This window comes from Saimiri boliviensis, chromosome X, assembly GCF_048565385.1.
Source record: "Saimiri boliviensis isolate mSaiBol1 chromosome X, mSaiBol1.pri, whole genome shotgun sequence".
Taxonomy (NCBI): Eukaryota; Metazoa; Chordata; class Mammalia; order Primates; family Cebidae; genus Saimiri; species Saimiri boliviensis.
In genome coordinates, this window is record NC_133470.1 from 41,759,473 (window position 1) to 41,783,278 (window position 23,806).

The 23,806-nt window shown below is 44.7% G+C and overlaps 1 protein-coding gene across 3 annotated transcripts in view; it reads right to left on the reverse strand.

The window, feature by feature from the left end:
- The window catches only part of DIPK2B (divergent protein kinase domain 2B), a 52,089-nt gene that overhangs the window by 22,540 nt on the left and 5,743 nt on the right, over positions 1-23,806 (reverse strand). For all 3 annotated transcript variants that reach the window (XR_012515566.1, XR_005581216.2, XM_003939491.4), the window contains exon 2: positions 20,708-20,972. Coding sequence is in view for 1 of the 3 variants with exons in the window: in XM_003939491.4 (XP_003939540.2) it covers positions 20,708-20,972 (265 nt within the window). In the remaining 2 variants the exon portion in view is untranslated. The remainder of the gene's footprint in view (positions 1-20,707; positions 20,973-23,806) is intronic.

Here is a 23,806-nt window from a genome sequence, read left to right on the forward strand (position 1 = left end):
AATGCCAGCCTGAGACGCCCTTTGAGAGCCAACAGAAAGGGTGGCTTTTCTGGTGACACATCTATGCGTTACTGCATAGTACAACCTTTGACGCGACGACAATGAAAACCAATTGCTAACATTATTTATTGCATGCTTGCCTGCTGTGGTTCAGGCGTGGCGCTCTGCCTTGCATTGCTGCCTTGGTTAGTTCTCACACTTCCATGAGGGCAGGCACTGTGCTTGCCTGCCATGAGAATTGTGTGTGCCTGGAAGTTGAGCAACACACCCAGGGCTTTGTGCGTAGGTGTGGAGCCAGGATGTGAAACCAGGTCTGCCTGAGTCCCAGCCCAGGCCATACTGTCTTCTGGGGCATTGTACCTGCAGCCTCCTTGTCAGGTCTTCTCTCTCTGGCGCTGCCAGGTGGTCTGTGTGTCAAGCGCAGGAAGCGGATCTCTTGTGCTTTCATCTTTCCAGGAACCCTGGGCATCATCTGGCCTATGGCGGATGTCACGAGTCTTGGATGTACCTTCCCTTTCCCTCTTTCTCTGTTAGGCTGTGTGAGTTTGGCCCTGCCCTACTTTTGCTGTGAAGCCTCCCTGACCCCACTCTGAATCCTTGACTGTCCCTGTGTACTGCTTTTAGAACCATTTCTGAAAAGTCATTTTTCTCTCTCTTTTTTGAGGCACAGTCTTGCTCTGTCGCCCAGGCTGGAGTGCAGTGGCGCAGTCTCAGCTCACTGCAACCTCTGCCTCCCGGGTTCAAGGAATTCTCCTGCCTTAGCCTCCCAAGTAGCTGGGACTACAGGCACGTGCCACCACGCCCGGCTAATTTTTGTATTTTTAGTAGAGACGGGGTCTCACTATATTCGCCAAGCTGCTTTCAAACTCCTGACCTCATGATCCGCCTGCCTCGGCGTCTCAAAGTGCTGGGATTACAGGGGTGAGCCACCACCCCCATCCATCGTTTTTCTTTCTTTTTTTTTTTTTTAATTTTTTAAATTTAATTTAATTTAATTTTATTTTATTTTTTATTTATTTATTTATTTTTTTTTGAGACGGAGTTTCACTCTTGTTACCCAGGCTGGAGTGCAATGGCGCGATCTCGGCTCACCGCAACCTCCGCCTCCTGGGTTCAGGCAATTCTCCTGTCTCAGCCTCCTGAGTAGCTGGGATTACAGGCATGCACCACCATGCCCAGCTAATTTTTTGTATTTTTAGTAGAGACGAGGTTTCTCCTTGTTGACCAAGGTTGGTCTCGATCTTTTGACCTTGTGATCCACCCGCCTCGGCCTCCCAAAGTGCTGGGATTACAGGCTTGAGCCACTGCGCCCGGCCTTTTATTTTTTTTATTTTTATTTTTTGAACTGGTGAAGTTTTTATTAAATCCACAGAAGTAAAAACCATATCGTGAGGAACCGGGGGATGGGGCCACCGAGGAGTGGGAGTCAGGCCACCAGGGGAGTGGGGATGGGGTGACAGGACAGAGGAGAGAGCCAAGCTGGGCTGGCAATGGGGGCTGTAGCCTCAGGGGCCATCACCAGGGCCACCAGACAGCTCCTGGGAACTCAGGCCAGCACCAGGCAGATCATTTTTCTTTAGAAATGTAAGTTGTCAGACCATGGCCCAGACCTGCTGAATTCGAACCTCTAGGGCGCATATGCTAACAAGCCTTTCTGGGGATTCTGCTGCCTGCTCAAGTTTGAGAACCACCGTCCTATAGAATGATATTTACTTCCCCACCCCTAGCCCTCGCCCTGCCGTTACATCTACCCGCAGCTCTCTGATACTCTAATGTAGGGCTGTGACCCTTGCGCTACTTCCCACAATCACGCCTCTTTGCCCTGCCTGCGGAAGATCTGTCCTTGACATTTTCCCTGTCCCATCCTTCCTTTCCACACCTCCTCCAGGCAGCTTTCCTGGTCCTTCCAACCCTCGTTTTCTTCCTTCTTTTGCATTCTATGCTACACAGGCCTTGTTCTATGCACTTCAGGTCTCTCCTTAGCTGTTCAGTGCCTGGGCACAGGAACTTTGAATAATCATAACTTGGTAACTGACTCAGCCACTAGTAGTGGGTGGGTACCTAAGAGGTCCTTAATGAGCAAATCATGTCCACACACTGTGTGCTGCAGTGCACTTACTCGGGGTGTGTGCCCCAACCCACAATTCCTGAGAGGCTGACAGGCAGCTGGTGGTCAGTCCAGGAACAGTAGCATGAGGGAATGTTGGAGGAGCAGGAAGCATGATTAACACTGAGAGATCTAGTCTGCTGAGAGATAATGGAGCAAGACACCCAGAAAGGAGCAGAGATGAGAGGCAAGGCACGTCTGCAGCCAGATAGGAACTTACAATTTCTTTCTCACCAGGAGGGCTGGATGGATGTACTTCTGGCACAATAACCCCCCTTTTCACTTTAATTTCTGAGGTTCTGATCTTTACAACGCCTGGTCCCTGATTAAGATACAAGCAAATGGTTGCTTTGGGAGACGTGTTGTCATGGTTAAGTAGGTGACTGTTTTAGCTGAATACCACACAGCGGCATGCATGGTATGGACGCAGCGGTAGCCTCGGTCAACACTACTTCCTTTGCCTACCTGTGCCTCTTGCTGTCAAACCTTTGGCAGCCGCAGGCTCATTTGGTGGTGATGGTGGCGTCCTCTTCCACTGGATGGCGCACACCTTGGATGACCCCTCCGGTGGAGGCGGTAGCTAACTTTCCCTTCCTATTCAAGACTATTTCTTCTCACCTCCCACTTTGTCCACCATCTCCCTCCACTCCAGGGCCCCTGGAACCTTGCCACCGAAGCGTTTGTGGATTGCTCAAAGATTCTCACTGTGGCAGATGAAATAATCATTCTGGCAGGCAATTCAGCTAATAGTTGGGGCGAGCAGGGCTGCTGATGCAGAGTAAAACTCATTATTTCATGGTCTGTCATTTTGATTCAGGTGTGCTAAAGCACGTCATAATTCTCCACTGGGCCATTTCTTTTTATATGGGCTGTTGGTTTTCTTTTTTCTTCTTCTTTCTTAAATCAAAAGACAGGAAACCAAGTGCTTCTGACAAGTCATTGCTGCATCCACGCTTGCAGAGATATCCATAGAAGCTCAGTGGCTTCTGCTGTGCCAAGGTCCTGTGGCCCAGGAGGCTCGGACAGAATTCTGATTGTCAGGAAAACCCTCACACCCGCCTGAGAGCTCCCACCAGCCCTTCTGTTGAGATTGTACCACCTGTATGAGTCAGGGTTCAGTCAGAGGCAGAATCACCAGGAGATGGTTTTTGTTTTGCAGGGTTTGGACTTTGCACAGTCGTGGGAGCTGGCTAAGCAGTCTCTGCAGGCCCGTTGCTCCCATCTGATGTTGGAGCTTGAAGTCCACTGGGCGGAGAGTTGGGAAGGGAAGACAGATGCAAAGTATAGGAAGACCAAGGACAAGGTTGAACCCGTAAGCGCATGTCGGAGCCAGTGAGGATTGACTGAAACCGCGTCGGTTCTTGCTGCCTTGACTTGATGGTGTGGCCGCCTGCAGAGGCCAGAGTCCTGCAGCGTGGAGCTAAACCTGGCTCAGGAGTCAGAGAAACTAAAGAAGGAGACGGGGAAAGGTGGAGCAACTGCATCCCTGGCCTTGCTTTATACCAGCAAGGTGAGCCGCCAGGTAAGTGACAATGTGTGTGAGTTCCCAAAGGACCGCCATTTCACTTCCACCCTCCCAGACGCCCGACAGAATCTTCTGTGGCCCCCCTCATTGAAAGCATGTAGGGAAGGGAATTCTGGGAAACGTAGTTCAGCCTGGACAAGTTGACACATGACAAAGCTGTCACCTCACCTTTGGCTTTCTTTGCATATCCCGGGGTGACTTTCTCTTCAACTAGGCTGAGCTATCTCACTGCAGCCTACCTTCCCTGAGTCTGTTCGGGGCATGGAGGTTTACTGTCCTGAGGAAAGGCTGGTAGGCAGCTTCTGGGCCAGGGTTTTGTGTAAGGAGCTCTCCAGCAGATGGACATACTGTAGACAGAGCTCATGGGAGCTGCTGATGCATTCTCTGGGTACCTGAGAGAAGCTCCCGGTGCACTGAACATCTTTTTTTTTTTTTTTTTTTTTTTGAGACATGTTCTCATCATCCTGTCACGCAGGCTGGAGCACAGCGGTATGAACGTGGCTCCCTGCAGCCTCAATCTCCTGGGCTCAGGTGATGCTCTGCCTCAGCCTTCTCTAGATAGCTGGGACTAGAGGCATACACTACCACACCCAGCTACATTTTTTATTTTTTGTAGAGACAGAATATTGCTATGTTGCCCAGGCTAGTCTTGAACTCCTGAGTTTAAGCGATCCTCCTGCCTTGGCCTCCCAAAGTGCTGGGATAACAGGTGTGAGCCACTGTGCCCGGCCTGAACTTCCTTTCTCCCTCCCATCCCAATCCCTATTTCCCCTCTTCACTGCCCCCATTCCTCTGCACCCTGGGTGGCTTGATGTACTGTCTACCAGGTTCTTTCTGTGGTGGAAGGAAGATCCGGGGAGAAAGAAAAGCAGGCAGCTTCCTAGAGGCTGGATGTGAGAAAGTGGCCACAGAGGTGCTACAGAGAGAGGCTGCAAAGTCCGGAAAGGCCTGAGCTCTGAAGGAAGTACTGACAATTCTAACCCAGGTCTGTCACTAGGCTCAGTGGTCCTTTGGGACTGCATTGCAAGAAGACACAAAAAGAATTTGGGGACTCACCCCTCAACCCAAATATACTGCTGCAACCAGGCATGTGGGTTAGGAAACTTGCAACAGCTCCCGTCTGAGGTGTTGGGAGTCGCTTATTCAACAAAAGTTTATCAGTGCTCTACCTGGTATAAGGTATTGGGCCTCATATAAACTAGGAGCTACTAGGAACTGGTCCCCTTGTGAAGCAGAGTGACATATATACCACAAAGTTCAGTACAGGGCAGAATATGACAAATGCTATAAGAGATGTAAACAAGGTCCCATGGGAATACAGAAGAGAACGCAGTAGGGAAATCCAGGTAGGCTTCGCAGAAGAGGTGATATGAGCATGGCCTTGAAGAATGAGTAGGATTTTGGCAGCTAGAGATCTAATATCAATGCATTTCATAGGAAGGATCAGACTTGAACGAAGGCAAGGAGCGAAGTTAAAGGCCATGTCTGCCCATGTTTATGGGATACAAACATGAGTTCATTCATCAGGGGAGAAGATTGGAAAAGTAGGTTGAGAGAAAACTGTGGGGCTCCTGAATACCGGATGTGGGAATTTTCACTTTATTCTACAGATAATGTGCATAATGTTGTAGGCAAATATTATCGTTCATGAAGATGCCATGGGAACCCCACCCCCGAAACTGTTTAGAGGGAGTTAAATTCAGTTTGGCAATAGGTATTCAAAGATGTAAAAACATTCATACCCCTTGACCCAGTGGTTCCACTGCAGGGAAGCAGGGAAGCCATAAAGCATAGTATTTAAGAGTGTGACTTTTACAGTCAGGAGACAAACCTGTGTTCAAATCTCTCCAAATCTCTTCCAAAATTTACTAGCTGGGTGACCTCGGGCAAGGTATATAAATCTCTCTAAGCCTCAGATTCCCCAACTGTTAAATGGGAACAAGAATATCTTAGAGGGTTTGAAGATTAACTGTGACAAATGTATGTGAAGCATGCCTGTTCCATAGAAGGTAGCAGGTGGGCCAGGTGCGGTGGCTCATGCCTGTAATCCCAGCACTTTGGGAGGCCAAGGTGAGTGGATCATGAAGTCAAGAGATTGAGACCATCCTGGCCAACACGGTGAAAACCCGTCTCTACTAAAAATACAAAAATTAGCTGGGTGTGCTGGCGTGCGCCTGTAGTCCCAGCTACTCAGGAGGCTGAGGCAGGAGAATTGCTTGACTCCAGGAGGCGGAGGTTGCAGTGAGCTGAGATGGCGCCACTGCACTCCAGCCTGGTGCCTGGTGACAGAGCGAGACTCTGTCTCAAAAAGAAAAAAAAAGAAAGTAGCAGGTATGTGATAGTTTTTAAAAGGAAATTTGTCTCAAAGACCTAACATGAAATTCAGACAAAGACTTTGCAAAAAGATGTTCATCAAAGCATTATTTATAATAATAAAAATTTAAACAGTTAACAATAGTGAATAAAATTATGGTCCGTACATGGGAGGAAATGATGCTTGTGAACAGTTTTGATATGGAGGAAATTATGAGATATAATATTAAGCCATAGAGGAATATGCAATATTACATATACAACTTCTTTCTTTCTTTCTTTCTTTTTGATGGAGTCTCACTCTGGTCTGTCCCCCAGGCTGGAGTGCAGTGGCGTGATCTCAGCTCACTGCAACCTCCGCCTCCCGGGTTCAAGTGATTCTCCTGCCTCAGCCTCCTGAGTAGCTGGGATTACAGGTGTGCGCCACCACGTCCAGCGATTTTTTGTATTTTTAGTAGAGACGGGGTTTCATCATGTTGGTCAGGCCTCGTGATCTGCCTGCCATAGCCTCCCAAAGTGCTGGGATTACAGGCGTGAGCCACCACACCCAGCCTTATATACAACTTATTTTTAACTATGTTAAACATGACTAGAAAAAGACTAGAAGAATATACACCACTGTGTTAACAGTGGTTGCCTCTGTGGCAACCCAGTGCTGAGTGAAATGGGATTTTACCCCCTATTTTTTTGTGTTTAAATATATATACACACATACACACACACACACACACACACACACACACACACACATATACATGTATATATACATACACACATGTGTATACATACTTGATATATTTTTACAATGAGTATATATCAGTTTATTAATAACAAATAAAAGTAAAAATTGAAGCAAAGAAAGTTTTTGAACTGGAAAGGGAAAGGTCCATTTTTTAGGAGGGTACCGGGTGGCCAGGTTAAGCATGTGTTTTGAGAAAGGAAAGGTGAGAAGCAAGGAGATGGGTCACATTGCTCTCTGAAGCAGGCTGAAGCGGTGCTTTTCCACCTCACAATGAATGGGCTGATTCTGAGGGTGCAGTGGGGGAAGAGTTCTCTGTGCATAGCCAGGAGGTCTATGCAGAGGGAAGGAGGTCTGTTGTAGGGACCTCTCACAGGAAAATATGCTTAGACAATCTGATGGCCCCCTGAGCTATGAGAGATGGAAGTGTTAAGGTAAAACAGACAGCAAAAAGCGGGGGGAGGGGCATACATTTTTCACCACTGGGCCATGGACAGGATATCAGGTAGGCCAGAGAGGTCAGATGGATTCAAGAACAATGAACGTCAAGAATGAGGTGAGCCTCATGAGTTTCCACAGGTTACTGCAGCCCTCCTGGCCATATAGTGTTCTTTAGATCCAGAACCGTGAGGGAAAGACTATAGTTTTAGGATGAAAAGAAAGCATCAATCTCAAGATGCTAGAAGGTAGTTATATTTTTTGGTTAATTAAAGAGTTATTTATATTCTAGAGTCCCTTCCCCCACCCAGGCATATATAGTGTCCACTGTCTTGTCCCTAGAATTGGAAAGTGCCACAGATAAATGACGACCTGCTGAATCTAAAAACATGACGGTGTGCCAAAAGTCTCCACCACAGTTAGCACGTGTTGGGGCCCTAGATGCAGAATCAGCCTTCCCCGAATGTTATTGGTGGGGAGATGGTTTTGATCCTAGAGATACAATGATGGAAGGGAAATTGGGATTTGCCCCTTGCCTTTCCTTTTGGTGTCTTACCTTGTCTTTGAAGCACAATCCTCAGAAGGATTTGGGCCAGCTTACTAGGTAACCCCCCTGGAGAAATCACCCTTTGTCCCCCTGAGCAAGAGGCTCCCCATCAACTTTGTCTCCTGCCCTTGATCAAAATACCGCAATTGTCTCTTCTCCAAGATAACTATGGAGAGATCAATCTCTGAAGAATGCTGATGGATCACTGTGCCACCATCCCTCCGTGCTCAAATTGGGTAGACATTTCTGGAATCAGGAGTCATATTCCAAGGAATATGAACTGCGGGACTGGTATGGTTTAGATATCTGTCCCTCCAAATCTCATGTGGAAATGTGATCCCTGCCAGGTGCAGTGGTTCATGCCTGTAATCCCGGCATTTTGGGAGGCCCAGGTGAGAGGATTGCTTGAGCTCAAGAGTTTGAGATGAGCCTGGGCAACATGGCAAGACCCTGTCTCTACAAAAAATACAAAAATTAGCCAGGCATGGTGATGCACACCTGTAGTCCCAGCTACTTGGGAGGCTGAGGTGGGAGGATGGCTTGAGCCTAGCAGGTTGAGGCTTCAGTGAGCCATGACTGTGCCACTGCACTTCATCCTGGGTGACAGAGCAAGACTCTATCTCAAAAAAAAAAAAAAAAAAAAAAAAAAAAAAGGAAAGAAAAAGAACAAAAAAGAAATGTGATTCCCCCTGTTGGAGGCAGGGCCTAGTGGGAGGTGTTTGGGCCATGGAGGCGGATCCCTCATTAATAGATTAATAATGCTCTCCCTCAGTGGTGAGTGAGTTCTCACTCTATTAGTTCCAATGAGAGCTGGTTATTAAAAAGAGCCTGGCACCTCCTCCCTCCCTTTCTCTTGCTCCCTCTCTCACCGTGTGATCCCTGCTACTGCTTCCCCTTCCACCATGAGTGGAAGCTTCCTGAAGCCTCACCAGAAGCAGATGCTGGCACCATGCTTCTTGTACAGCCTGCAGAACTGTAAACCAAAAATAAACCTCTTTTCTTTATAAATTATTCAGCCTCAGGTAATTCTTTGTAGCAATGCAAGATGGACTAATACAGGGGTTTTCTTCTGGTTAATGCCTAAGATAAGTCAGTAAAAACTTCTCACTTGGGGAAAGACAAAAATTTCAGGGACTCTAAAATCAGAAGGTCTCCAGTGAAACTGTGTAGAGTTGGCTCTATCATGGTACTAAGATTTATTTGGAAATGCTAGAATCCCAATGCAATACTGAAGAAGGATAAATCAGAGAGCCTTACACTACAGGATATCAAGGCTTAGTATATGTCTACAGTAATTAATACACTTTCATATTGACACAGAGCTAGATAATACACCAATGGAATACAGCAGAGTTTTCAGAAACAGATTCACTCATATATGGTCATGTGATTTCTCACAAACACTCTACTGAAATTCAGTGAGGAAAGAATGGTTTTTCTAAGATATGATGCTTGGTCAATTGGATATTCGTATGGGGAAAAAACCCTTCACCCCTACTGTACATTGTTCATAAAAAATAATTTGGGATGTATTATAGACCTCTATAGGAGAGATAAAATGTTGAAGCTTCTAGAAGTAAACAAAAGAATATCTTCAAAACCAGGGGATAAACAGGCACTAAAAGTGCTAACCATAAAATAAAATATTAAAAAACTAGACTTCATTAAAATTAAGAATTCCAATTCATCAAAAGAAACAATTATGGCAGCCCAGACAACACGATGAGACCCTGTCTCTACAAAAAAATAAAATTGGCTGAGCATAGTGGTGTGTACCTGCAGTCCCAGCTACTTGGGAGGCCGAGGCAGGAGGATCACTTGACCCCAGGAGTTTGAGGTTATAGTGAGCTATGATCATGCCACTGCACTCCAGCCTGATGACAGAGACACCTTGTCTCAAAAAAAAAAAAAAAAAATACCATTGAGAGGGTGAAAAGGCAAGCCATAACTGGATGAAGATATTTGCAATACATAGCTGACAAAGAGCTTGTATCCACAATATAAATATAACTTGTACTAATTAATAAGAAAGACAATCCAATAAAAATGAACAAATGAAACCTAGTGCTTTACCAAAGATGAGATCAAAGAAGCCAGTACATAAATGAAAAAGGATTCTACATCATTAGTTATCAGAAAAACGCAAATTCAAAACATACAATGATATACTGCCAGACTCCCACCAAAATAACTAAAATTAAAAACTAACAATGAAAGTGTTGATGAAGATATGGAACATTGGAACGCTTTCTCCCAATGCTAATAGGAGGAAATCACAACTGCTTTGGAAAACTGCTTAGCAGTATCAACTAAATCTGTCCATATGTACATGCTATGACCCAACAATTCTACTTCTGTGTGCTTATGTTCACAAATAGATAAGTACAATAATGTCTGTAGCAACTTTAATTCACAACAGTGCAAACTAAATACAGCCCAAATGTTCAACAGTAGACTGTACACAGTGTGAAACCAGCACATGGTGGAATATTATACTGCAATGAAAAAGAAAACCACCCACTGATTCATGCAACAACATAAATAGCACGATGTGTTGTGTACATATTGTATGATTCCATTTAAATAGAGTTCAAAAACAGATAAAACGAATCCATGGTGATTTAGGTTAAACTAGCGGCTACCTTTGGGAAGGGGCACAGTAACCAACTGTTTAGGTTGTCCTGAGACTGAGTGGTTTCAGTGTGAAAATCAGGATAGTCCCAAGCAAACTAGGATGGCTGGTCACCCTAGGATGTGGTCTTTTTTGGGGAGGCACATGAAGGAGCCTTCTGAGGGGCCAGAAATGTTCAGTATCTCAGTATGGGTGGTGGTCACGAGTGAATACATGAGTGAAAATTTATCCAGCTATGCACTTAAGATTTATGTGCTTATGTATGCAGTTTATACTTTAATTGAAAATCTTTAAAAATAGCTGTATGTTACAAAGCACAGAGCACGAAGAAAGCAAAGACAATAGGGCCATTAGGAGAATTTTGGTGGAGAAGAAAATGAAGGCCCGATTTTCATTTCTAATGTTTGCTTGTTTTCTTTTTCAGGTGTTGGGGCTTTGATGTGACAAAGGCGAAGCAAAATGTGGGAAACAGGAATGAAAAGCCAGAATGCATAAAGGAAGCCTTCATTGTTCTGAGTGAGTTTTCCAGCCTGGGAGAGTCACAGAGACCTGGCACATGATATTGCTGAACCATGGGCAGTGAATGCAGAGAATAGAAAAGGCAGGAAAATCCATTTTGATGTTCAAAAAAAAGCAAGAGGCTAGATTTCACAACTTAGTGATTAGTGGGCTGATCCTGGATCACAGGAAATATTCAAAAACAGGTTATTAATAGGACAATTTGTGAGCCTCCAGAAGGGGAAATGATGATCTTAAGGAGTCACTGACGATTCTTGTAATCAAATCATTCCAGACTAACAATTTTTCTTTTCTTTGACCTGGTTACTTGATTTTTAATCAGAGAAATGCAATAGACTTAGAATATATGAACCTTAGTGATGCATTCAACAGTGATTGTCATGAGAACTCTATAAAAGAAAAGGGGAAACAAGATTTGGGCTGCATAGAAAAATTAAGATGATTAGTAATTGGTTAGTTGAGTCTACCTAACAACTAACAGACTAACCCCTATAGAGAAAGAAAGCTTTTTATTTGGCCCTGTTCTATTTAACTTTTTTTTTTTTTTTTTTTTTTTTTTGAGACAGAGTTTCACTTTTGTTGCCCAGGCTGGAGTGCAATGGCACGATCTCGGCTCACTGCAACCTCTACCTCCTGGGTTCAAGCGATTCTCCTGCCTCAGCCTGAGTAGCGGGGATTACAGGTGCCCACCACCACTCCCAACTAATTTTCTTTTTTTTTTTGAGACGGAGTTTCGCTCTTGTTACCCAGGCTGGAGTGCAATGGCGCGATCTCGGCTCACCGCAACCTCTGTCTCCTGGGTTCAAGCAATTCTCCTGCCTCAGCCTCCCGAGTAGCTGGGACTACAGGCACGCACCACCATGCCCAGCTAATTTTTGCATTTTTAGTAGAGACGGGGTTTCACCATGTTGACCAGGATGGTCTCGATCTCCTGACTTTGTGATCCACCTGCCTCGGCCTCCCAAAGTGCTGGGATTACAGGCGTGAGCCACCGCGCCTGGCAATTTTTGTATTTTTAGTAGAGACGGGTTTCTCCATGTTGGCCAGACTTGTCTCAAACTCCTGACCTCAGGTGATCCGCCTGCCTCGGCCTCCCAAAGAGCTGAGATTACAGACATGAGCCACCACGCCCGGCCCTGTTTAAATTTTTATTGAGGACATAGATTAAAAATTGTTTTCATCAAAACTGAGAATAATATGTACTCGGGGTGACAGTGGGTATGGTAAGCATCAGAATCAAGTTGACAGGCTAGAATAATGGATTTAATATAAGAAGATCATATATAACAGGATAAACAAAAGGTTCTGTCCTTGTAAATGAAAATCTAGCTACAGAAGGGGTTTTAGTTGACATAACATTTAAGAAGCTTCAATATGAGGGGAATGCCAAGATGGGAAAGAGAATTGGGGATGTTTACAAAGGGGAAGCCAGGATTTAGGGCTGCTTATATGGGAGGGCATATGTCATGTATAATCTGTCTGACTCCAAGGCATAGAAAGAATTTACACAAGCGAGAGCTACACAAAGACAGATTTGAGATGAACTTTCCAAGTATCTGTTCTGTCAAAGAAGGCATAAGCTGTTTCTGAAGGTAGTGCGTTTCCTGTCGCTGTATGATAGGATAGCTGACCCTTTGCCTTACAGAAAGGATGCAAAAATGTTAGAGTTCAAATTGCTGAGCTTTCAAATTTATTTCAACCCCAAGAATCTATGACATACATGTAATTCAGTAAGTAGAAATAGATTTCGATCTTTAACAAATTGATACATTGCTCTGTGGTTTGCTCTCATATATAAACCAGGAATAAATATATACTTATTCCCTGCTTAACCCCCACAAAAGGTTTACAAATCATGCCTTCCATAGACCTCTTGATAATCCTGAGAAGAGCTGACACAATTATAAAAATTATTACTGCCATAAGTGCCCTTGAATTAGGAACAAATTAATACGCATTTTTAATATCTTTTTGTATTATTTCTCCACATTAATAATCAAACTTGTGTCGACAGCAGCCTAACAGAATCCTGGGTTGATTTTCAATTTTCCTCTGAGCAGTGATTTGGCAAAGGCTAAATCATAGATTGGGGAAATAAAGAGTTTTAATCATTGTTATTATCCTGATATTATTACAATTTCAATTATTTGCTCTGTGGCTTAAAAGGTAATGTTTTTACATTTCTAGTTTGGCAGGTTTTTTCCCTTTTTATTGTTAATGCCTGATGTTATTCTCTTTTGATTAGATAAAATGATATTTCACATTTCTACTTTAATAAATGTATTGAGGGGTTTTGTGGCTTAATAAACAGAACACAATCGCGATATCACAAGCAATTGATATAGTGATTATGTGCTGTTTTTTAGGCCGCCACTACTGTGTTAGAACACAATCACTGTATCAATTGACTGATGTCTTCCAAGTGACTTGCTTTATAGATATATACTATATATTATATAGTTTAACCTTTGCTTACTTCACAGCATGTGAACATGCACAGAGGAACAGCCAATCCAGAGGTCTCTGGGCCAAATCACACTTAATGGCTAAAGCATTTGTTTCTGAGTACATCAGAATGGGGATAATGAGATATCAAAGGAATTGTGTAGAACAAAGGATGCCTTGATTTTTTGAAAAAGGGGCTTGATTAGTAACATCTAAGTTTAGGGAAAGCCTAAAGCCCTGTAAAGGCAAAGCTTGCTTTGTATGATCTGTTCTGATGATTGTTCAGGCTTCGGTTATGTTTTGGCTGGGGGCTGCCTGTATTCTGTATTTGAGCATCATCTGGAAGGAGCCACTCGTGACTTGTGTCATGTCTATCTTTCCCCTAGTCTTCTCTTGCCTCCTTTTTCTTTCTCAACTCATCTGTGTCAGGACTGGGGAAGCTTTTTACTGTCTCATTTTCTTTCATGAGATCCATCAAGAATAATTGAAAGGTCATTTGAGCGGGCACACTGGGTGATTGTTAGTCTCTTTTTTATGACTCTATGACATAATGGAAGTTTGGAAATGAGTAGGTTAGTCTCTGACCCATTCCAAACAACCCCTTTGCCACAAATGTTGAGATGGCAAAGTCTTAATGGTTGTAATCTTAAATAAGTTAGATGATTCAAAATCTTAGTTCTTTCAGCTCTGAACATTTCAAATTCCATGAATGGAAGGAGAAAATGGGCTGAGAGGGAACTTGTATCTTTTCCATAATATCTCTCCAGTTGGTTCCCAAAACTCCCATGGGCGACAAACACAGCTCTCTGAATACCTCCCAAGGGACACAGGTACGGGGTCTCATGATTTCACAGTGATAATGTACCTCTGAAGGGCCTCTGTTTCTCCAAGACCATTCAGCCAGAAGTTGTGCCCTGATGTCCGGGGAATATTGCCCTGTGCAGTACTGAGGAGGCATTCTTAGTTGATTACATTTCCTTTGCCACTAACAGTCATTTCATCTTTGACTCCAATGGTAGATGTGTGTGAAAATAATACAGCCACCAGTCAGCCTATTTTTTCTTTTTCAGCACCAATATAGTCGTGTTCTTAAAAAAAAAAAAAAAAAAAGGAACTTTTTTGAAGCATCCTTGACCTAGTAGCCTGTGACAAATTAAAATGTTTATAGTCTGAAAACTAGCTGTGAATCCAATATAAAATTTTCATCGTCATTAAAACAGTTTATCACAATGTGTCTTGTACTGGAACAAATCAAGTAGGGTCTGGCTCCCTCCCTGGGCTGTCATCTCCCAGAGTATAAGGACTTTGTCTTGATACCCTTATGCCCTCCTAGTGTCCAGCATACGTCCTATCAATACCCCTTACATGTTTTGGAGTCACATTTAGACAAAAGGGAATTTCACTTGTTTATTAGTTACATCTAAACCCACGTTTAGATTATATAATGAACATGCATTTTGGTTGATTTGCTGATTTCCCTTATTCTATCTATTTTAAAAAAGAATGGAGACATAGGAAGTAAAATAGCCAACCGTCCTTGTTTAAACAAAGCTGGCAGAACACTCTGTACTGCCATCTAGTGGGAGAAAAGGCTCTGCGGCCATCTAGTGTATTGCCATTTGGAGGGAGTAATGTGTTGAGAACAATGTCAGATCGGATCGCAGTTGAGGGGACAGGAGCAGGACATGGTGGGACAGGGTGGAGGATATGTGTTTTCCCCTGATTAGCCACGTGCTGCCTAGAGTGGTTGCCTCTTTGCCCTTGGCATAAGAGCAGAGGAAGCCTTCTTTGTGTTTTTGTGAACAAGCACCTCACGATAAACTCTGAGCGGTGTTCTTGGCTGTGGTTCTATTTGTGGGCTAGTAATTGAGGCTGTGGGATGTTCCCTTCAGAACAATGCTTTTAGAGGAGAAAAGTCACGATGTTATTAGCCTAAGTGCTACACACACACACACTTCATTGTTTCACCTTCTTTCTAATTCTTGGTCCTGTCGTCCTTAGCAGCCCTGCTACAGCTGTACCGCATTGTGGCTCAAGACTCAGTGTCCTTAAATACAAAGCCGCATTTGGCCCGGCAGGAGGGGAGCCGGGGACTCCCTGGCTCAGCCTCTGATGATTACTACTGGGGCTTTTCATCCAAGTTGACTTTATTTATTCATAAGCAGGGCTGACAGTCAAAGTTCTGAGGCCCCTGAACTGGCCAGATCCCTCCTCCCTTTCGTTTACTTTTATGTCTTTGATTTTTTTTCTCCTCTCATCTCTGTCTTGTCAGTTCTCTGAGCAGAGCCTGTGAGCTCCTTGTGGCCTCTTTTTCTTCCCCTAAACACACAGCAACACACACACAAGCAGATACGCACAATGGAAGGCTCCGGCTTAGATCCCAGTTGGAAAATGGTTCTTGAGGAAATCAGAGAAAACCCACTTAAGTCACACACACAGAGAATCCCAGGGGGCTGGCCTGACAGGTAGGCTGAGCCGACACTGGGCCATTAGGTGTGAGTTGAAGGAAGAGGCAAGTCTCCCAACCATGCAACCTATCATAGCTCCCCAGCTGGCTCCTGAAACTCCCATATAAATACAGAAAGGTCATAATTTCCAAACAAGAAATTAGGACTCATATCTGATAGGTTACCGTCAGAAAAACAGGACAGAGCTGTTTGGCCAAATCTGGGATGAATGGTCACTCAGAGATTTCATCCCTTATTCCAGTTGAGATCAAAGACAGAGGCTGCTAGCTTAGAACACTACTGAGAAGAATTCTGGGGCCACATCTGGGTTTCGTAGTGGAAGAATGCAGGAATATATTAGGAAGGCCTGAGATAGTCATGCATGAACTAGTGAAAGCATCGCGATATTGGCTTCACATACAAATGGCTTCTTAGAGGGCTAACAGTGAAATGTCATTTGCTGTTAACTTCCTGGCACAAATTAAATTATTACATTAGCCGCCCATCACAAGGCTCTAAGTGAATGGGTCACAGCATAGGTGAATTTGTTTCTATGGCTTATTTTTCCCTTTTAGAATTGAGTTAAAATTCACATAACAGAAAATTCACCATTTAAACCATTTAAAATTATATAATTCAGTGGCTTTTAATACATTCAGAAGACTGTGCAACCATCACCATTATCTAATTCCAGAATCATTTCATCACTCCAGAAAGAAACCCATTAAACAGTTATTCCCAATTCTCCCCTCCCCTCAGCCCTTGGTAACTGCTGATTTGCTCTCTGTCTATGGATTTGCCTATTCTGGACATTGGCAATAAACTGAATCATAAAATATGCGGCTTTTTGGTGTGGTGGCTCACGCCTGTAATCCCAGCACTTTGGGAGGCCGAGGTGGGTGATTCATGAGGTCAGGAGATCGAGACCATCCTGGTCAACATGGTGAAACCCCGTCTGTACTAAAAGTACAAAAATTAGCTGGGTGTGGTGGCGCGTGCCTGTAATCCCAGCTGCTCGGGAGATTGAGACACGAGAATCGCTTGAACCCGGGAGGCGGAAGTTGCAGTGAGCTGAGATCGTGCCAATGCACTCAAGCCTGGCAACAGAGAGTGATTCCATCTCAAAAAAAAAAAAAAAAGAAAAAAGAAAGAAAGAAAGAAAGTGGGAAAGAGTGTTGCAGCAGCACACCTTGGGTCCGCTGTGGAATCATAAGGGCAAAGGGTCTCTAGACTTCTTGGTAAGGAGAGAGAGAGAAGATGGGGCCACAATAGGATAGTAATGACCTTGGGCTTAACTGATAGAAGAAGAATGGGTTTGTGCAGAATTTATACAATGGCTGCTAATACTGCTAATATTTCTCTCTCTCTTTTTTTTCAATAAGAAAGAGAAAAATCTATGGTGGAGATGAAAAGATGGGTTACGGGAGGGCCAAAGTAAAGTGAAAATTGTACTGGTTTTGGCCGTGTCTTACCAGCATGTTGTTAATAGATGCTGTTTTAGCAGAAAGAAGAAAAGCGTGTTTAGCTGCATGTAATGCAAGATGACAAAATTGGTAGAGGAAATTTTAGCACAACAAATTGAAGAAAGAGATTCACTTATTACAAGAATACTGCTGTGCATTTCCATAGTGATGGGCTTCTAAAGCATATTCTTGTCTGTAAGCTCATTAGGATAAATGAATCAGACAGAGCAGGTACTATTTTCCGTCATTTGTGAAATAAGAAAATCAAGGCACCCAGCATAGTTCCTGGTGATTAGTAGGTATTCAATCAGTATTTGCTAAATAAATGAAGCAGAGTCACATTGTCAAAGAATATCAGTGCTTAGAGGACCTTTGAGATCATCCAGAACCCCTTCTCCCACTTCATTTTTGGAGGAGGCACATCAGAGCAGATTGGGGAAATTTGGGACTTAAATCCAAGGTCAATTGGTCAGGGAGTGAAGGACCCAAGTCAGTAGTGTGTCCTTTGTCTCAGTACAGAGTGGCGGCATGACAATTACATGGCTTTGTGATGATGTGTGCCCTTTCCTATCTCTACCACTGAGCCATATGCTTCTGGGGGTGGAGCTTGCGTCTGATTCGTCTTTGAGTACCCAGGATGTCGTACACAGTTGATGAAACGTATTGGATGGATTAACAGGAATGGAAGCTCTGTGTTCTTACTGGGTCTCTGCTCCTTCTTCTCATTTTGCCATAGCTTTTAGTGGCAGATACAAAACTCAACCAGAGTTTCCAGGCCCCGAGGAACTTTTCCCTCTACCCCAGTGTCTACATTCATCAAGGTAGGTGACACAAGATGTACTCACAGAGTGCAGACCGCAAAAGTTGTACCTGGCAGGTTACTTTGGACTTGTTAGGCTCCTTGGGATAATCTCTACTGTACTGTTATTATGGAAGTATCTGGAAGGTGAGAGAAAGAGGACCTTTTCCTTAATTCAAAGCCTAATGTTAGTCCAGCTACCTTAAGTAGAATCCCAAGTGTATCTTGCACACCAGAAAGTTCCTTCCTGGCCGGGCATGGTGGCTCACATCTATAATCGCAGCACTTTGGGAGGCTGAGATGGGTGGATCACTTGAGGTCAGGAGTTCGTGACCAGCCTGGCCAACATGGTGAAATCCTGTCTTTACAAAAAATACAAAAATTAGTCAAGTGTGGTGGCATGCACCTGTATTCCCAGCTACTCAGGAGGCTGAGGCAGGAGAACTGCTTGAACCCAGAAGGCGGAGGTTGCAGTGAGTCGAGATTGCACTACTGCACTCCAGCCTGGGGGATGGAGCGAGACTCCATTTCAAAAAAAAAAAAAAGAAAAGGAAAAGAAAGTACCTTCCTTTGGTATGCTGTACAGGTCCCAGATGGAGGCAGGCTTGCCTTGGAGAAATTATGCTCTTCAGAATGGAACTCGACAACGATGGAGGCAGTAAGAGGTGACAGGGTCTTCAAGGGGTTCTGAAACAATTCCTTGTCTACCCTGTTTTGCTCTTCTGGGGGACTTCTGTTTGTTCCTGAGCACATATTTGAGGCAAAATGGAGGACGTCTTATAGTGGTCTTTTCCATGCCTCAGTACTAGTTATGGTCAGCCTGTGAATGGCATATGGTGGGTACCAAAGCTCACGCATGAAGGGTCTGTGTGCAGGGCAGAAAGAGAGGCACAGGGGACTGCACATTGACCATGCTTTGAGCTTTGGTATCTGACCTCTGTCTTCTGTTTCTGTCCCGTGTTGAGTAGCCACCATGGGGTTCTTCTACATAAGCCTCCACTTCATGTCTCCTGCACCAACTCCAAGACCCGTATGTTGGATCTTGCCAATACCTCTCCAGCCTGGGACACCTTGACTTCCTCTGGTTTGTTCCCTTCCCACTCAATGCCAAGAAATTCACAGAGTGCAGACTGCAAAAGCGCCACATTGGAAAGCCCAGGTGTATTCAATGCTCTAGGATGGCCCTGTTACCAGCGACCTGATTCCTCCTGACTTCAAAGCAGTTTCCACATGTATTAGTCAGGGTTCTCCAGATAAACAGAACTAGTAGGATGTATAGATAGATAGATGGAGAGAGATTTATTATAAGAAATTGGCTCATGTGACCATAAAGACTGACAATCCTAAGAGCTGCAGTTGGCAAGCTGGAGACTCAGGAGGGCCAATGCATAGTTCTAGTCTAAAGGCTGGCAGTGAGACCCAAGAAGAGCTGATGTTTCAGTTTGAGTCTGAAGGCAGGAAAAAAGCCAATGTCCCTGCTCAAATGCAGACAGTCAGGCAGGAGGCGTTCCCTGTTATTTGGGAGCAGGTCAGCTTTTTATTCTATTCAGGCCTTCAGCCGACTGGCTGAGACCCGCACACATTAGAATGGGAAATCTGCTTTACTCAGTCTGCTGATCTCAATGTTAACCTCATCCAAAGACATCTTCACAGAAACAGTCAGAATAATGTCTGACCAGCTAGCTGGGCATCCCATGGCCCAATCAAGTTGACACATAAAATTAACCATCACACCACACAACCTCCGATGGTCTTGTTACATGGATGGAATATCCAGGGACCAATGATTCTTCTTTACTCCATGTCTCTCATCTTGCAGAGACCAACAGAGGGTTTGTTAGTGCTCAGAATTCACTCAGGCAGCCTGAGGTACCCATGTAAAGGACCTAGTGGTCCCGGGAGTGTGAGAAGCAGCCTCAGCATCCCCATGAGAAGGCTGGTCCAATTCCCCCCTCCTTGTCATGGCAGGGAGGTTGGGGTGAGCCTCTCTTTTCTCATCTTTGCCCAGGTGGCATCTTCTGCACCAACGGGCTCAGCTAGATGTGTGTGGAGGACCATGGCTGTGCTGGCTTAAATGAAGAAGGATGGTAGTTGAGATGATAGTGTAGGAGGGACCCAGTGCCGAATATGACAGCACCAGCAAAGTGCTGAAGTTCCCAGGGCAGCATGCTCATGGGAGTGGGTGGGAGGCTCTCAGGTGGGAAGAGGATGCCGTATTATTTAGGTTGGCTTCTGTAATGACTGAGGTTTGGTTATTCTTTACAGTGGGAGATAGAAGAGGAACCAGGCTTTCAAAGCGGTCTCTCTCTATTGTGAAACAGGATATATACGGGAGCTTCTAAGAGAGGACATTTGGCTAGCCTGGGGGCTGGCAAAGGGCTGTCAGACAGGGATACAGGCGAGTTAAGCCCTGCCAGAAGGATGGGCTGGCAAGGGTCATCCTGTCAGATCTTCAGGCCAGAGGTCGCAGCTAGGAACTGTTTCTCAAATGGTCACTGAGGATCGCATCAGAGAGAATGTGGGATGACGATGGGATGGAACCTTACAAGTAAACCTTGTTTAGTTACTGTTTTACCATAAGCCGCTCTGTTTTATGACAGTGTTTTGTCACACTTTAGACAGACCACAGCTTCTCCTTTTCCTCAAACTGAGCTATGAGATGGGAATGAATCTCTCGTCTCTCTCTCTCTTATCCTCCCCTTCACTCCCCCTTCCCACGGCCTTCACACTCACCTGCACCAGGTCTGGCGTGAGGCGCTTGGCCTGCAGCCATTTCTGGAACCTCTCCGTTTTCCGCAGGACACGCTCGATGCTACAGGTCTTTGGGGCTGAGGCAGATGCACAGATCCTCCTGTCTGAGACCTCGTTTTGATATTTGCTGACCAGCCTAAGGATCTCCACAGGGCGCCAGATTTTGGAATCATCTGAGTAATTTGCAGGATAAGAAAGCAAGAAGTCGGGAGGCAGTCCAAGGTGGGAAGCCAGCCGGTTGTCAGACCTGCCGGAAGAATAGCTCTTTGAGGACTGGCCTGTGAGCAGGAGGCTCGCAGAGCCCAGGGACAGGGAGACAGGGGACAAGAGCCCAACTGATCCATTTCTCCTACTTAGACTGAGGTGTTCGAAATTCTTTTTGTGAGACGACTATTTTTGTTTCTTCAAACTTAGGGCAGTGTATATATCATAGCAGAAAAGGCGAGGGAGCGATGAGTCACACACAGACACGATCCTCTTCATGCAACTGGCACAGAAAGACTAGCTATGGCTCTCTGAACTTTTCCTCCCTGTAAAGATAGCAGCTTTATATACACTGCCATTTTAGATTCCCCTAATACCCAATTTCCACTGTACAGGGGTAGAAACCCAGGCTTATAGAGCTTAAGTGTCTTGGCCAAGGTCAGACAATGCGTTGCCAGTCAGAGGTGCGGACCGCGGGCTGTCTGTCAGCAAACCCCAGCATCTTTCCCTTTCCCTACACTGGTTCCCCAAACTGCTCACCCTCTGACCAGTGGCTGGGTCTTGGAACCACAGAGGTTATTGAAGAAGCTCTTGGACCTACACTAAGGAGATCACTGTACCTCCATACCATACCCCAAGCAGCCCCATTAATTTTGTTTTCAGTCTAAAAATTTAAATCGTCAGCACCAACAAAGTCTCAGGCAAGAGTGACTACTAAATTCTCACCAAATTGGAAGCTATCTGGGTTCCAGGAGGTGTGTGATTCTACATGATGGCCTGGTCAGTCCTTAATCCTCCTTAGGGGAGAGGTATTTGCCTTTTTTTTTTTTTTTTTGAGATGGAGTCTCACTCTGTCGCCCAGGCTGGAGTGCTATGGCTCAATCTTGGCTCACTGCAACCTCCATCTCTTGGATTCAAGCGATTCTCCTGCCTCAGCCTCCTGAGTAGCTGGGATTACAGGCACGCACTACCACGCCTGGCTAATTTTTGTATTTTTAGTAGAGACGCGGTTTCACCATGTTTGCCAGGCTGCTCTCAAACTCCTGACCTCAGGTGATCCGCCTATCTCGGCCTCCCAAAGTGCTGGGATTACAGGCATGAGCCACCACGCCTGGCCAGCATTGACCTATTATCATCTGCCAATTTCCTAGGCCCCACAGTTATGTTTTCTCCATAGTCATTTCTCCAGCTGTGTGCTGATATTTCCATTAGGGAAGAATGTTAAATCTCTTCTTGATTTACGTATGAAAAATTACTCGGAAAAAGTTTACCTTCCTTATTATTAAAAATTGAAGGTCATACTGCAAATGAAAATCAAGCAGCATAAGACATGTTACATATTGAATTTAAATAAGAATATTTAAATTCTTATTACTGGGCCACCCCATGATAATGAGTTTTGGATAATGAGTTTTGGAAGAATTAACATTTCGACTAGACCCAAACCCTAGATTGAGTTGTTTTTTTCTCTTACCCAACACAACTTTACCCTAAGAGACTGCAAGCTTTTCCCACTGTTCTGATGGCAAAGAAAGTCACACACAAAAATTACAAGGGCAAAGAGGTCAAGGGACTCAGCCAGGAAGCTGGAGAGCCCAGCCCCCTGAATCCTTGAGTTATGCGCTAGAGCTCCAGCCTCTCACATCTGGGAAGGTGCTCCAGTGGAAACTGCCAGTGAGTAACTTCTGCAACGCAGGACGATGCAAATTGCAACGGAAGTAGGCACAAAGGATTCTGTACAAGAACACTGCCATCGATGTATTTGAAAAGATGAAACAGTGTAAACTTGGAATGAGTCCATTTTACTAGAAGTTTCGGGACAACTATGGGAAATGATCCTCCCCTCTAGGTGGATAAGGGCCCAAGACCCAGAGACGGGCCTGTCTGCCTGTATCCTGCTTGCTCATGGAGTTTCAAACTCACCCCCACTCCCCACCCCCTAACCACCAAAGGGACGGGAGCAGGAAAGTTATCACTAGGTGGCTCTTTCAGATAATGATAATAGTAACAAATATTTGTGAAACACTTAAGTGTGCCAGTCACTTTACTTAAACACTTCATATGTACTGATTCATTTAATCTTTTCAATAAACCTATGAAGTTGATACTATTATTAATATACAGATGAGGAAACTGAGGCACGGAGTGATTATGTCATTTGCCCAAGGTCACATGACCAAAAATTGGAGGAAGTGGCATTCAAGGCTCCAGAGCTTGCAGTGGGGATACCACTGCACCTCCATGCCCAACACCAAAGAACCCCATTAATTTTTTTTTTTTTTTTTTTCTGAGACTGAGTCTCACTATGTCACTCAGGCTGGAGTGCAGTGGCACAATCTTGGTTCACCGCAACCTCCACCTCCTGGGTTCAAGTAATTCTCCTGCCTCAGCTGGGATTACAGGCAAGTGCCACCACGCCTGGCTAATTTTTGTATTTTTAGTAGAGACAGGGTTGCATCATGTTGGCCAGGCTGGTCTTGAACTCCTGACCTCAAGTGATCTTCCCCCCTCGGCCTCCCAAAGTGCTCGGATTACAGGCATGAGCCATGGTGCCTGGCCCCAGTAATTTTAATTTTGTTTCTTTGATCACTTTGTGGCTGCTTATTCTTCTATCACCCATTTTATGAATTAGCTCATAGAAACAGATTGGTAACGTTATTAGGAGTTATAGGTGGCAGGATCCTTGAAGATTATTTTGTCCCTGCTCCATTCTGCATCTTGTTTTGAGAATGAGAAAATTAAATGCAGAAGATACATATGACTTTTCTGAAGACTCACAGGCAATTAGTGGTAAAGGGGAGCAGGACTCAATGCTCCTGTTCTCCCAGCTGGTAGGGGTGGTGTGGGAAGAGATTCCCTACCCTTTGAGACAAGTTC